We start from the raw sequence: 13,208 nt of genomic DNA, 5'->3' as shown, positions 1-13,208 counted from the left end.
GCTTCATATCTTACCTTTATAGGTTTGGACTGGATTCTTGTAACCTGTGTCCTGAGTGCGAGGTGACACTCCAGAGCAGATCTGATTTTGCTGCCCATGCTTTGAGGAAGAACGAAGGTAAGTGCTAAACAACTGGGCCGCTGGCACATGTTTACTCTGGATGAAACTCGAACAGATCCTGATGAAGGGTAAGGAAGACCGGAAAGCTATTGAGGACTTTGCTAGAAAAGTTATGGGAAAGCTACATGCAGCTGAGAAGTCTCATGCAAGAAGGTGATGCCGGATGGTGCCGGGCCGGACAGGCCTGTGGCTGAGTGCTTAGGTGTCCCAAACATGTGGAGGTCGCCTTGGCATGATGAAGCTGTAGACACTCCGTTTTGGTGCCTGATAGTATGCTCATTGCTTCAGAGAATGTCAGAAGCCGTATTGTTAAGTGCTATTTTGTGTACTTTTTGTTGGGTGTGCTTGTCTATAAGTTTTGTGTATGTGTATCTGTATGTGTAGGTGTGTGTGTGTGTGTGTGTGTGTGTGTGTGTGTGTGTGTGTGTGTGTGTGTGTGTGTGTGTGTGTGTGTGTGTGTGTGTGTGTGTGTGTGTGTGTGTGTGTGTGTGTGTGTGTGTGTGTGTGTGTATTGGCTGTGTTGTGTTCTTGATTTGTGTTGATTTGTGTTTTGTGTGATGTGTGTGTGTTGATGGCTGTTACATGGTGTGGAGCATGTTGGAGCTGGTGTGCAGGTTTTGTTGTGCCTATTTGTGAGCATTGTGCCTGCAGTTGTTTCGTGTGTTCTTGTGATGCGTTGTTCTTCAGGTGTGTGCATGTTTGGTGCTACTTTATTGTTAGGGTATCTAATTGTATGTGTGGGTGTTTTAGCTCCATCCTGAAATAATGTCACTTTAGCAGTTTCCAGGATGAGTGGTCTCCAGGCTGGGGTGGAGGTTTAGTTGGTAGTGCGCAGGTACACATACCACTTAATAACACCTTGCAGAACCTGTTAGCAAGTCTGACACTCCCAAGGCGCTCATAAATGGGGTTCCACCACCTTGCTAACAAAAAAGAAAAAAAAGCTGTATTGGTCCAATTGTCACAATTTTTGTTTTGTTGTATTGATACACTCATCCTTAATGTATGTATATATTTTTAATATATACTGCACATATATATATAAACAAATATTTCATTGCTTGTTAGTGAATTTTTGTCCAAAAACAACACCGCTATATATTTGTTTATTCATTTACTTTTGTTATTAAAAATACTTATTTTCTATCACAGTGATACAATTTAATTATAAAATGATAAAAAAAGAATATTGATAACAGATTTGAATGAATATTTTTTAACTGTTTCATGCCTTTCTCAAAAAGTTGAAATGTACAGTTTTAATTTTGAAAACAATTGAAATTGTGTTTTTTTTTTTGTTCGTTCAGGCCATCTTTGAGCTACATTTATATAATTCAGCTTGTTTCTTTTCCAAAAACTTCCTCATTACCCCAATTTCTTTTTTCTTCTTTCTTTGGTCCACTTGAGATTTCTTTTAGGTTTTATTTTTTCTTGATACTTAGATTTATCAGCCAATTTCCTAAATGTATCTCCTTCATATGTGTTGTTTATCTTATCCAGTTTTTCAATGTCTTTTTCATTCTGTTAGTACCAATCTGTTTTTGTCTTTTTTTCATTAATAAAATTAAAAATGTTATTTGTCAGTGTGTTAGTGTTCATTCTATACAGATGCCCATACAATTTTAGTTTTCTTTTCCTCTTCGTTGTTTTAATATTTATTGATATAATTCTTCTGCTGTTCATAGTTTGAACATTTCATCTTTATATTTCGAGCCATACAGTTTTCTAAGGATTCTATATTTCAACTCAGCTTATGGTTTTGCTAGAGAATATTTGTAGTATTTCTGAATCATATAAGCATGTACAGGTTCCCTTTTTTTGTCCTTTATATTTTATTCTTTCTTTTTCTAGCCCTGTTGGGGTTATTACCTCTCCTACATATTACATTTACCCTTTTAATTGTTTGTTTGAAAGTTTGTTTTATTTTACATTAATTTTATTTAAAATGTGAATAATCCTTGTTACCTTTATTTTGCAACAAAAAACACAATGATGAGAAAACTATGATTTGATGAAATTTTAGAAACTGCAAATTTTACCAACAAACTGCTCCATATACACAAGTCTCTATATAAAATTTCATCAAGATGAGTTTTTCCAGTCAAAAGGGACTATTAAACTTCAAACACATGTATGTATGAGCATTTGTATTTGCCAGACATGGCCCACTGTGGCTTCTTCCTATTCCCCAAGCTGAAAAGAACCATGAAAGACAACATTTTGTCAACACTGAAGAGATAAAGATGGGATCGCTGAGGTTAAACAAGTTAAACAACATACCAGAAATTGTATTCCAGAGGTGCTCTGAAGATTGGATTACAACACTGGCAAAAATATATTATATCTGAAAAGGAGTAATTTGAAGGTGACAAAATCAATGTTGATGAACGTATAAAGATTTTTTGAGAAAAACTAAAATTCTGCGTACTTTTTTTTATCAAACCTCGTACATACAATGACTAAGGCAATTGAAGACAGTTTTAATAGGAGTCTTCTAACAAAAGTTACAGGTATTGCATGCCCAAATAAAAAAAAAATCACAGCAGTAAATTATAAGACCTACAAAGTTAATTCTTCATAATAAGTGTATTACATAGTAATATATAAAAAAAAACAGTATATATTTATGCCTCAAACATATATGTACATACATAAATTTTCTCAAAATTTATCAACATTTTACATGTAAGATGCCTTTAACCCTTCAAATAATAGTTAAATTAAAAATTAAAATACTTAGATACTAAAAATGGTGAATACAAAATTGCCACTTTCTTATTTCTGGTATGCCCAGAAATTGTCTGCTGCTCAAGAAGACAAAATTTAAATGTTTCAGAGAGGAAGGCTATGTATATAACAAAATCTAATGAAGAACAAAACCTTAAAATTCATTTACAAGAAAAATATAAAATTAAATTTTCATAAAAGTAGCTGTAGAATGTCAGTTCAAAACTAATTTAATTGTGTTTATAATTTGTTATCTTTTGATTTAAAGATGATAAAGATGACTTGAAACAAGGTAAGACGATGGGGTTTGTATTAAAAATATCATCAGCTGAAGATTCTGGAAAATGTAACAAAGCAGCCTTAAAAAAATAACTTTTACATTTTGAAGATGTAAAAGATTTAGATTAAATCAGCATCTGGTGGATTTCTGTCACCTTTTATATCTGAATTTTTTTTAAATTTGAAGTTTAAATGGTAGCTCAAAATTTACTGAATTCTTAATAAAACCACTCATATCATTTATAGTTTGTAAGGTAACAATTTTTTTTTAAATTGACAAATAAGTGTCAGATGGATTTTTATAAAACAATGAAACTAACTAAGCCTTGATACCTTTAGTTTTGAAGATATTATTAATTTAAATAGAACATTCATTTAAACATACTTAAAAGAAAAAATACTAATAAATAGTTTTATAAATAGTATCAAGCACATACCAAAAGGCGTAAATTTTAATTTGTAATAACTAAATTTGTAATTTAACAAAAGATTTATCAAGAAATTAAAATAATGAATTAAATTTAATGTAAAAATTGTTATGTTTGTGAGTAAAGCTGAGAAAATAATTTATTCTTCATAAATTTAAGTTTTCTGTTATATTTTTATTTATTTCCTTATTAAATTACACATCACATACCAGTTCTACAACACAATAATAATTCTGGAATTCTGAGTGCATAAAATGTATTGTGGTGAAATCTAAGTACATAATTGCTGTAAAATGAAATTTACAGATAATAATTCACTCATAAATTTGAAGAATGAAAAATGTAAGTTATAAACCCAATTATTAAATAAAAAAGGGGATACTCCAGATAAAAATTTATGAATGTTGACATATCATAAGATAAATGAAATAAACATTTTATGGAAAAAATTAAATAATATTTTATTAATTACACTAATCAATAATTTTTTTTTTGTTTATCTGGAATCATATGTGATTTTAACTAATTTTGGGAAGCTGAATTCAAAACAATTATCAGAATATATGTAATAAGTCACATTTTTTAGACACATGATTTATTTAACAATAAATCCATAATCACTGTGAAATCAATATTTAAAAAAACTATTTTTGTGTACAGTATTCATTTAAAATTTATTAAGATCAACTAAACTTTTATTTATTGAAACACAGGTAAATTGAAATACATTAATACACATTTAAAATAACTAGTTTCTAAAAGTCTAAATCATTGGAAATATTTTTAAAATAGCAGTTTTTAAAATTTTAAATCAATGGAATTGTATTACCTTTAATTTTTTAGGTATGTTGATAAATGTTTTTACTTGTAAGATGTTCGATCACTTTCTCTAAACAAAAACCAACAATAGTCACCCATCTTCCTGGGTACAGAAGGGAACGGATGGTGGGAATTTCAATATTTATTCCTATAGATTTCCCTTGCTGCTGTATCTTTCTATTATAGAGTGGGTTTCATGGGTTATTTAGTGGCAGTAATAAATTTTAAGTTTTATTTATGGATGGATTTGGTAATTTGCGTTCCTATCCGTATGGACCAGCATTAAATTTATTTACTGGGTGTGACCGCAGGAGACTAAGCTTTTGAGCCTAGTACTCTCAGTGTGATTCCCCTTCAGTTTATCTGCTGAGCACTTTATGGGCTAGCAGGAATACGCCTACCAGGACCCTAGTTATTTGGAGGGAGCAATACACCCCCTTCTCCAGAGGGAGTTGCATATGCTGACTGAATTAAATTGTGGTCTCTTCGTGGGACGGTGTGGGGTATTGTCTAGGTTTTTACAGTTTTAACAAAATTTAATTGTGAAAATAATCACTTTCACGATCGGAATTTTCACACGGTTTCATTTATAGGTTACGCGAAGTAGAAGCTCCTAAGCCTGGTTTGTCATTTTTTGACTCTCATACCGCCTCTTCACGGTGGTTCATTTAATACAGCATGAGGCCGTTTTCTTATACCCTGTGAATCCTCTCAGCAGATGTCCCGAAGATGGCCATGTTCAGACACGGCCGCTCTCCTGAACAGTCTGCATGCCTGCACCACCCCCACCTCGGATACGATGTGTAGTCCCGCATCGTATCAAAGAGTGACGTTTCTGACAAACCACGGTGCTCCAAATATCATCTGCAATGCGATGTTTTGGGCAGCTTCTAATTTCTTTTGAAGCATGAAGTTCAACAAAGCTCGCCATGTCGGGTAAGCATAAGTTAGAATCGGCAGGATGTATAGCCGAAAAATGAGCAGTTTGGTTGCCAGTGGATATGGGCTGGCACTGTTCAGTATTGGATATAGTGAGGACCTGACAGCCTTTCCCCTTTGGGTCACATATTTAACATGTTTTCCTAAGGTAAGCCTTTTATCAGGTACTTGACTGTTTTCCCAAAGGGGATTTTCTCTCCTGAGATTTCCAGCTACCTGGCTGGAGCATGTGTCTTGTATGTGAACATCACTCCCACAGATTCCTGGGTACTGATGCTCCATGGTTAAAATATCCTGATGGAAGTACTGTCCTTGCTCATCACTGACAGAGCCCAAATTTTTGAGGAAAACGTTTATGTGGGAGTGTAGGAACTGAATTTTTAATGACATCCTACATCCTAAATGTTTGTAGTTTTCTAGCTTATTAACCAAAAAAACACAGTTTTCATCTTTCCTGTTGCCTAAAAATCACCAACAATAGTCTAGACCCTAGAAATTCAGCTTGCTGCTTTGATCATTTTAAATCACGAACTAAATCATTAAGTTCATGTTGAATTAAATGAGGAATTTCTCATCAGATATAGGAAGAAATTCTTCAACATCCTCTATATCATCTGCTTCATTTTCAGACTGTTCTTCTAACAATGTCAGATTACATGCTGGTACAGATACATAACTCCTCTTCATACGGTACCAGTTTTAAAGCTGAGGACACATCTCCTTATTTTATGAACATTTTAGTTTTTAATGAAAATTTAAATATATTTGTCATACAAAAGTAGCAGTTAGTAAAGTGCTCCTTAAGTTGCACAGCAAACCTAAGTACAGTAAGTGGCATGGCTCATCGTTTCCCCTTAAACCATTCAGTTACCACGCACGACATGCAAATAACATAAGGTGCCAAAATTTTATCTTGATTCCCGAGTCCACAATCAAAATAAAATTTATAAACTGTTTTTATCAATTCAGAAATAATCTTTTTTTTCAGATTTAGGTGTAAATTTACCACAGACATAACAAAAATTGTCTGGATGATTTGAACATCCATTAACTTTTCCAGAAGCTATGTTGTGGAAAATAAAAATAAAAAAGTCACTTTTTTATTATGAAGAATTGATAAAAATATAGCAACACTAATAGCTCTGTGAAACATAACACACAGTATAGACAAGTGAAGCTAGACTAAACAAGATTTTAAGCTCTGTAATAGGCAACAACAGATGTATGATATGATCATACAGACATATTTGTACATGTCTACCTCTCATGATATAGTATATATATATTTTTTTCTTTATTAAGCATATATGCACATTGTTTAAAAGTAGAAATATAGAAACTATTCTTAATTGTAACTAATAGTTGATTAAAATGAGTTTATTATAAAAAAAAGAACTTTAAAAATTTACAATTTACATAAAAAATCTTTATGTGGTAACACAATTTCAATAGCATATCTGAAATCAGCACCCAAATTACAGTGAGAAAAGTTATGTAACATGTTAGATACAAATTTTGCGTTGACTAGTGTTATTACATTATTGAACACTTACCTCAACAAAATCATCGGTGCAATTATTTGATGGTCGTAATCTGTTAGCCTCAAGAAAAAAATGAGAGAATGTAATATTGATGTTATTGCCTTTGGGTATCGGTATGGTCCATAGACAATTAGTAAAATGTGGATAATGATTTGGATAATTTGGTGATTCTATTACACCATGAAAGCCTTTAGGTACAGTTGTATTACATACTGCAATCAACAAACAAAAAATAGATCAGTTCATAAAGCAATTATACAAACAATTAAGTAGCATATATATCACACTATCTTAACAGATAAAATTTTAATTCAAACTTAGTTAAAAAAAAGTGAGTTAGAATTTATTTAGTGGTTTTAAAGACTTCAAATTTGCACTCTAATTTAACGATCCACTGTTAAACAACAGTAACAAGCAGAATGAAATACCAAGTTGTTGTTACCTGGGTACACTAGTCTACTTCTGTTCAAACATGATAAAGACTCACTAAAAGAATTTATATTAGATTTGCTCAAAAAGTTACAAATCTGCTTGTAGTGGCCAAAAAGCATTCCAATTCCAAAATGATCAGTAACCTACGTCTGTCAATATGTGTACTGACATTTGTAACTGTTCCAGACAATAACATAAATAATTTTGAAAGAAAAATTACTTCACATCCTTTTTTATTACCTCTGAAATGAACTGAATGAACCAGATATTTCTGTTATTTATCTAAATTCATTCTATAATTCTATTAAAGCTAGTTGATATACAAATGATGGATAACTGAAAACATTTCATCCTAATTACCGGCAAATGATATGTCACATAGAAGCAGAATATACTTACTTACTTGCTAGCCAACACCCGCCCTTGGCTGTTGAGCCATTTGGCCACATGCTGACCAATAAAGACGAGCTTCTGTGAACTCTGGGCTCTCATTCAGCTGGGTGAGGTTCAGGGCCGGTCAATCTCTCAGGTGATCAGCATCTATTGTCTCACAACCACACAGCAGACACTCAGGAGACAGCAGCACATGGATGCAGTCAAGCAAGAGAGTCATGGCCAGTTTTTAGTCGCAAGGCAGCTACGCTGGCAGCAACTGGTAAAAAGCCACCAAAATCTCCCATCTCCTACCAGCAGCTGTCTCAGAGTAGAGCTGTTCATTCCATCTGTCAACTGCCACATCAATCCACCGATTGATGTGGATGAACACAAGGATGCAGAGCAACTTGGTTGGGGTAGAGTCGTTCCTAACATGGCCACTTTATCGGCCTCCTCATTTCCACATATTTGACATGATTGGGTATCCACTGAAACATCAGTGTCCACCCGCGATTTCCCAGGCTTTCCAGTCTTCTTCTACACTCAACCGTCCTCCGGCAGTCTGTTTGGGTGTTGTGCCATAAATTATGTTAATGGTTTGGGAGTTGACCAAAAACACTGCTTTCAAAAGAGAAACTAACTTTTCCAATTCAGCTGCAGCTCAGTTGCAGGTGTGCTGCACTGCTCCAACTTCAACATCATAGTTGCTGAGGGGGGATCTATGGCTGTATGTCCCTGGAAAAGACAGCAGTCAAAGCCAGTTCCTGTTTCTTCACTGCCTGAAATTGAAGATCCGTCAGTGTAGACATGAGTCCACTCGTCCTCCGGAAATTCCTCGTGGATGGTTTGTAGGGCTAGCTGCTTCAATTCATGTTGCATGGAGGTGTGTTTTGGTTTCGAACAGCTCTTGAGTTCATAGTGAGCTTGAAGTAAGTGGTCGAAGAAGTCCTGGCTCGTACATGGGGGCTGCAGTGTCCACGGGTGGAATGTCATATTTCCTTATAAGTTTTTCATATGCAGTGAGTGGAGCCATCTGTCTCTTCAGCCTAGAAGCAGCTTGCTGGTAATTAGTCCATTGATGCTTATAGACTCGCCTACAACACTCCCAGGATCTCAATGCTACCATTTATCAGTACAATTGTAGGGGCTCAATATGAGTCTGTGCCTCCATGGCTGCAATAGGGGTGGACTTAGCAGCGCCTATGATTACCCTTACGGCCACACTTTGAATGAAGTCGAGCTTGCTTAGTGTGCTAACGCTAGCTGTGACTATCGCTTCGCTCCCGTATACAAGCACAAGTCTCATGTACAACTTGTAGGCAGTCTTGAGAACATCCTGATTTGCACCCCATTCCGTGGCTGACAGTCTTCTTAGTAGGCGGGCTCTTTTTACCGCCTTTTCCACACAGTGGTCCACATGGGGCTTCCACATTAAACCTCTGTCCAGTTGAACCCTTAAATATTTGGATACATTGCTTTCCTCTAGCGCTATTCCATTGTACTGGAGGTGGATCTGTGATATTTTTGTTGACAGGAAAGAAAAGCTGAAAGGTGGTTTTTGATGTATTCATTGTCATCGTGTTTTGCCTTGCCCATTGTGTAGAAACAGAATATGGGCACATGTAAATGTGCGATAACCACAATGCCCTTTTTCATCCACATCATCATAAATTTTCAATAACTAATGTAACTTTCAGGGTGTTTATAGTAGTTTTGTGCAATAGTCATTGTTCCTTGTGATATAAACCCTATGAACAACAGGACATCAAAATGAAACCAGAAGATCGTGGCCATCAATTTACATTCTGGCAGATTCTGATATATTCTTCTGGTTTTTTTAGTGATAGAACACTGCCATTCAAGTAATTAGTGTTTCATACCTGAAGTGCTATATTACATCTACTTCTCATTTTTAATAACAATCAAATTGAGAAATTTATCGCCTTTTATTACAATGCTTAGAAAAAATTTCAAAGTACACTCTATTCACATTTGTTTGTTGTCTTTCTACAAGATACACAGTTCAATGCGATCTAATGTCGGGTAAATTCGTTCCAACAAACCAAGCTACAATAATGCTTCTGATTGAATTGGACAATTTTACCAAGAACGGATTAAAAAATACACAGAAAAATCATTACAAATCCTAGATGATTCAACAATTTATTTTATTTTATCTTCAATGAACTTTTTAAAAAATTTGTTTTAAGCAAACATCACTAAAATCCTCTTTGTCATGTACATTCACCATTCCTAAATATTTTGCTATTTCTTTAATTCAAACATTAATATTATGCATCGTAACTAGTTATCTATGAATTTCAACTGGTTCATGTTTTAAAAGTGAAAATACATATCACTGCATGAAATTCAGTCAGCACAAATTGTGATAGTCTTATTCATTTAAAAACTTGAAAAAAGCATACACAGAGTGTGGCAGAGAATAGGATGATTTAAAAATTTTATTAAGAATAACAAAAATGGTATTTTAATAAGTATGAACACAACATAGACATGAAAGCATGACATCATGCTTTCAAGTTTATGTCATCAACATAACACATTTTATTTTAAGTCACTAGAAATCTATCATTCAAAAATGGCATCTTGCAGATAACTGTCATTCTGCCTTACAAACTCAGTAGTTATCTTGGTAAAGTCTCCCGTTACTCTTTGCAGCATCTCTAGGGGAATTCTAGGGTTTTTGGAAGCCCAGTATCAGAAATTTTGCTTGTTAACAAATCCTGACAATTGAAAATGAAGCTCATTGATCATTAGTAAATTTTTTAAGAAGATCTTGCCTTTCATGAATTAACTCTAGTAAAGTTTGACTTAAATTTGCCTTGTTTTCATGAATTATTTTAATTTTAAACAGGTGAAGTTTGAGGTCATTGTGTAAAATTCTACATATATTGTGGTCAGACAGTCCAAATGACACAATGGTGAATGCTGCCTAGTGTGGGGGCTTTGCTCAAATGCCACACTCACAGTCACAATATTCTCAGGTGTGTATACTGTTTTTACACTACCACCTTTCTTCTTTGGTGTAGAACTAGTAGCATCAAAATTTTTAATTAAAATCTTGATGGGATGAGCTGATGAAATAGCATGATTGCAATCAACTGCATAATGTTTCTGAAATTCAAGCAGAGAGATTATGAACTGTCACCATTTCTTTAAATACTTTTACAGCAAAGGCAGATTGTTCACTTTTCCACTCCTTTACAACTAAATACTTTTCAGTAAACTAAAAAATGGCAGTAGTGATTTCATCCTTAGTCAACTTATTTTGAATAAACAGTGATGCAAAATCACCCATTTCATTGTGGTACTTGTATATGTATATATTATATATATATATATATACACACGAGTATACAAGTAATATATACATGTATATATGTATAATATACATATATACATACAATAATATGAATATTAAAATACTAAGTTACTGACCATGGATATCAAATTTTTTAAGAGTTTTTGGTTTTACTAAAAAGAGGAAGAAAAATGAAATAAATTGTTAGGTATACGAGACAAAAGTTATGAAGTAAGATTGAAACAAACCTAAAACTAACAGCAAAAGCTGAAAAAAGAATACCATAGAAATTACATATGAAAAATAATAAATAAAATAACTGAACATACCAGTTTCATATGTAATATGAAATCCTCTATTTTCTATACTGATATCAGACCGGAATTTTATATACAGATGATTTGAGGATGATAATACATTAGGTGGATGATTATTATTGCATGTTTTAACAAGTAATTTTGCATTGTTATTAAGCCCATCATAAACCTGCAAGAAAATGAACATACATAATTTATTCATTTAACAGAAGAAAGAATTTTTAAAATCCTATACAACTGGTATGAGTAAATTAACTTAAACCTAAAGAGAAATGAATGAAATGATAGAAGAAACAATATTAAATGTACAAGAAATTAAATCTTTGATGCACATTATGTTGACTGAGTAATTAATATAAGAATAATTGTATGCATTCATTTATTTTTCTATTCATACATACAGTCTCTAATTTAGAATTTAGGTTCAGTCAAATCATACAGATACTTAGCTAATAGAACAAAATTGTAAATTATAATTTAATAAATAATTACAAATTACTGCGGTAAAAAAATTAACTGTGATTTATGAATTTCTTACATGAATGAAGTTCTTCTTCAACTGCTGTTAAACAAAATTTTACAATTCTTACTGATTATATTAAATGATTTATAATAAAACTGTTATAATTTCCTCCTTTTTTAAATTAAATTTATCAGTATGGATTTTAATTTCCCTAAGATGAGAAATCAGTTTAGAAACACAGAAAATCAGCTTCTACCATTAACAGTCAGCCTATCCAATCTTATACAAGGCAATAGTAATTCTTGAATTTCCCTTATAGTACACAGATTTTGCTCTTTAAAAACCTAATTACATTGGAACTCTTTTAAAAAATGATGGAATAATTTAGTTGGCTAAAAAATGAATAAAATAACAATAAGGGTTATACCTTTGGGGATGAACAAATTTTCGTTCATCACTATTATAAACAAAAGCAATGACAATACAATCTCAGTCATTCTTATTTCCTCCTGTACACTATATTTTTGAAGCCCCCTTGTACATAAAAAATAAAAATTCAAATGATTTTAAAATTAAAGATGTACTGACCTCAATATAATCAAGTAAACAGTTTTTGGTACTTTCTAGATCAATATCAGCAAAAAATAGTTGAATTTTACTTCCGTGAGATACACTTATGCGATAGTAACATACAGTATTCCTAAAATATGGTTGTGGATAATTTGGTGATGTTATTGAACCACTTGGTGTATCCAAAACTCCACCACAACCTGAGATAAAAAAAATAACACCTTATGATTATCTCCACAATTTAAAAACAAAAAACTCATAAAATTAACTCTTAATTCATAAAATATAAAAACCAAAATAAAATACCTAAATAGCACCCAAAGGACTAGCTGATATACAGTTATGTAGGACACAAAGACTGAACCTTACAATCTTAGTACATGATTCAGTGAACTAGATTTTGAATACATTTGTAAAACCAGAATCTAAAACAAAGAGTGTGCTAGAGACACTGAACCTGTCAAATATAAAAGCAGCAAAACAATGATAGATAAAAAAAGCCATGCATTAATAAAAAAATATTTCAAAGGCATTTTAGGCTAAGGAATAATAAAAGACAATTCAAATATTTATTGAAAAGAAAATCTATTGCAATTTTCTACTTTTATTTCAATTCAGTAATAATTTCATTGGCTTGGAAGGACAGCTTTAATAACACCTAATGCTAAAAAAAAAATAAAAAAATAATAAATTAAAGACAAAAAAAATATTATTAAAGAAAAACAGATAAAACAAGTAATTTGTTCATTACACACAAAATTAAAGGTTTCATTAACAAGCACACACAAACTAAAAACTTATAACTGATACTTTTTACCAAACTAATTTTTACAAGGAACTGCTTAGACGTGCATATTAATACTAAAGATCAGTAGA

General features: G+C 32.6%; 1 protein-coding gene across 1 annotated transcript in view; it reads right to left on the bottom strand.

Moving 5' to 3' along the window:
* Positions 1-13,208, bottom strand: part of Cubn (Cubilin) — a 134,887-nt gene that overhangs the window by 41,780 nt on the left and 79,899 nt on the right. Inside the window, exons 25-27 of the mRNA XM_075376127.1 lie at positions 12,351-12,532; positions 11,312-11,468; positions 6,866-7,065 (exon numbers count right to left, since the gene is read on the bottom strand). Coding sequence (XP_075232242.1) covers positions 6,866-7,065; positions 11,312-11,468; positions 12,351-12,532 — 539 coding nt within the window. The remainder of the gene's footprint in view (positions 1-6,865; positions 7,066-11,311; positions 11,469-12,350; positions 12,533-13,208) is intronic.

The sequence above is a fragment of the Lycorma delicatula genome, chromosome 9 (assembly GCF_047948215.1).
Source record: "Lycorma delicatula isolate Av1 chromosome 9, ASM4794821v1, whole genome shotgun sequence".
NCBI classification, from domain to species: domain Eukaryota; kingdom Metazoa; phylum Arthropoda; class Insecta; order Hemiptera; family Fulgoridae; genus Lycorma; species Lycorma delicatula.
This window is presented reverse-complemented; position numbering and strand designations above follow the sequence as displayed.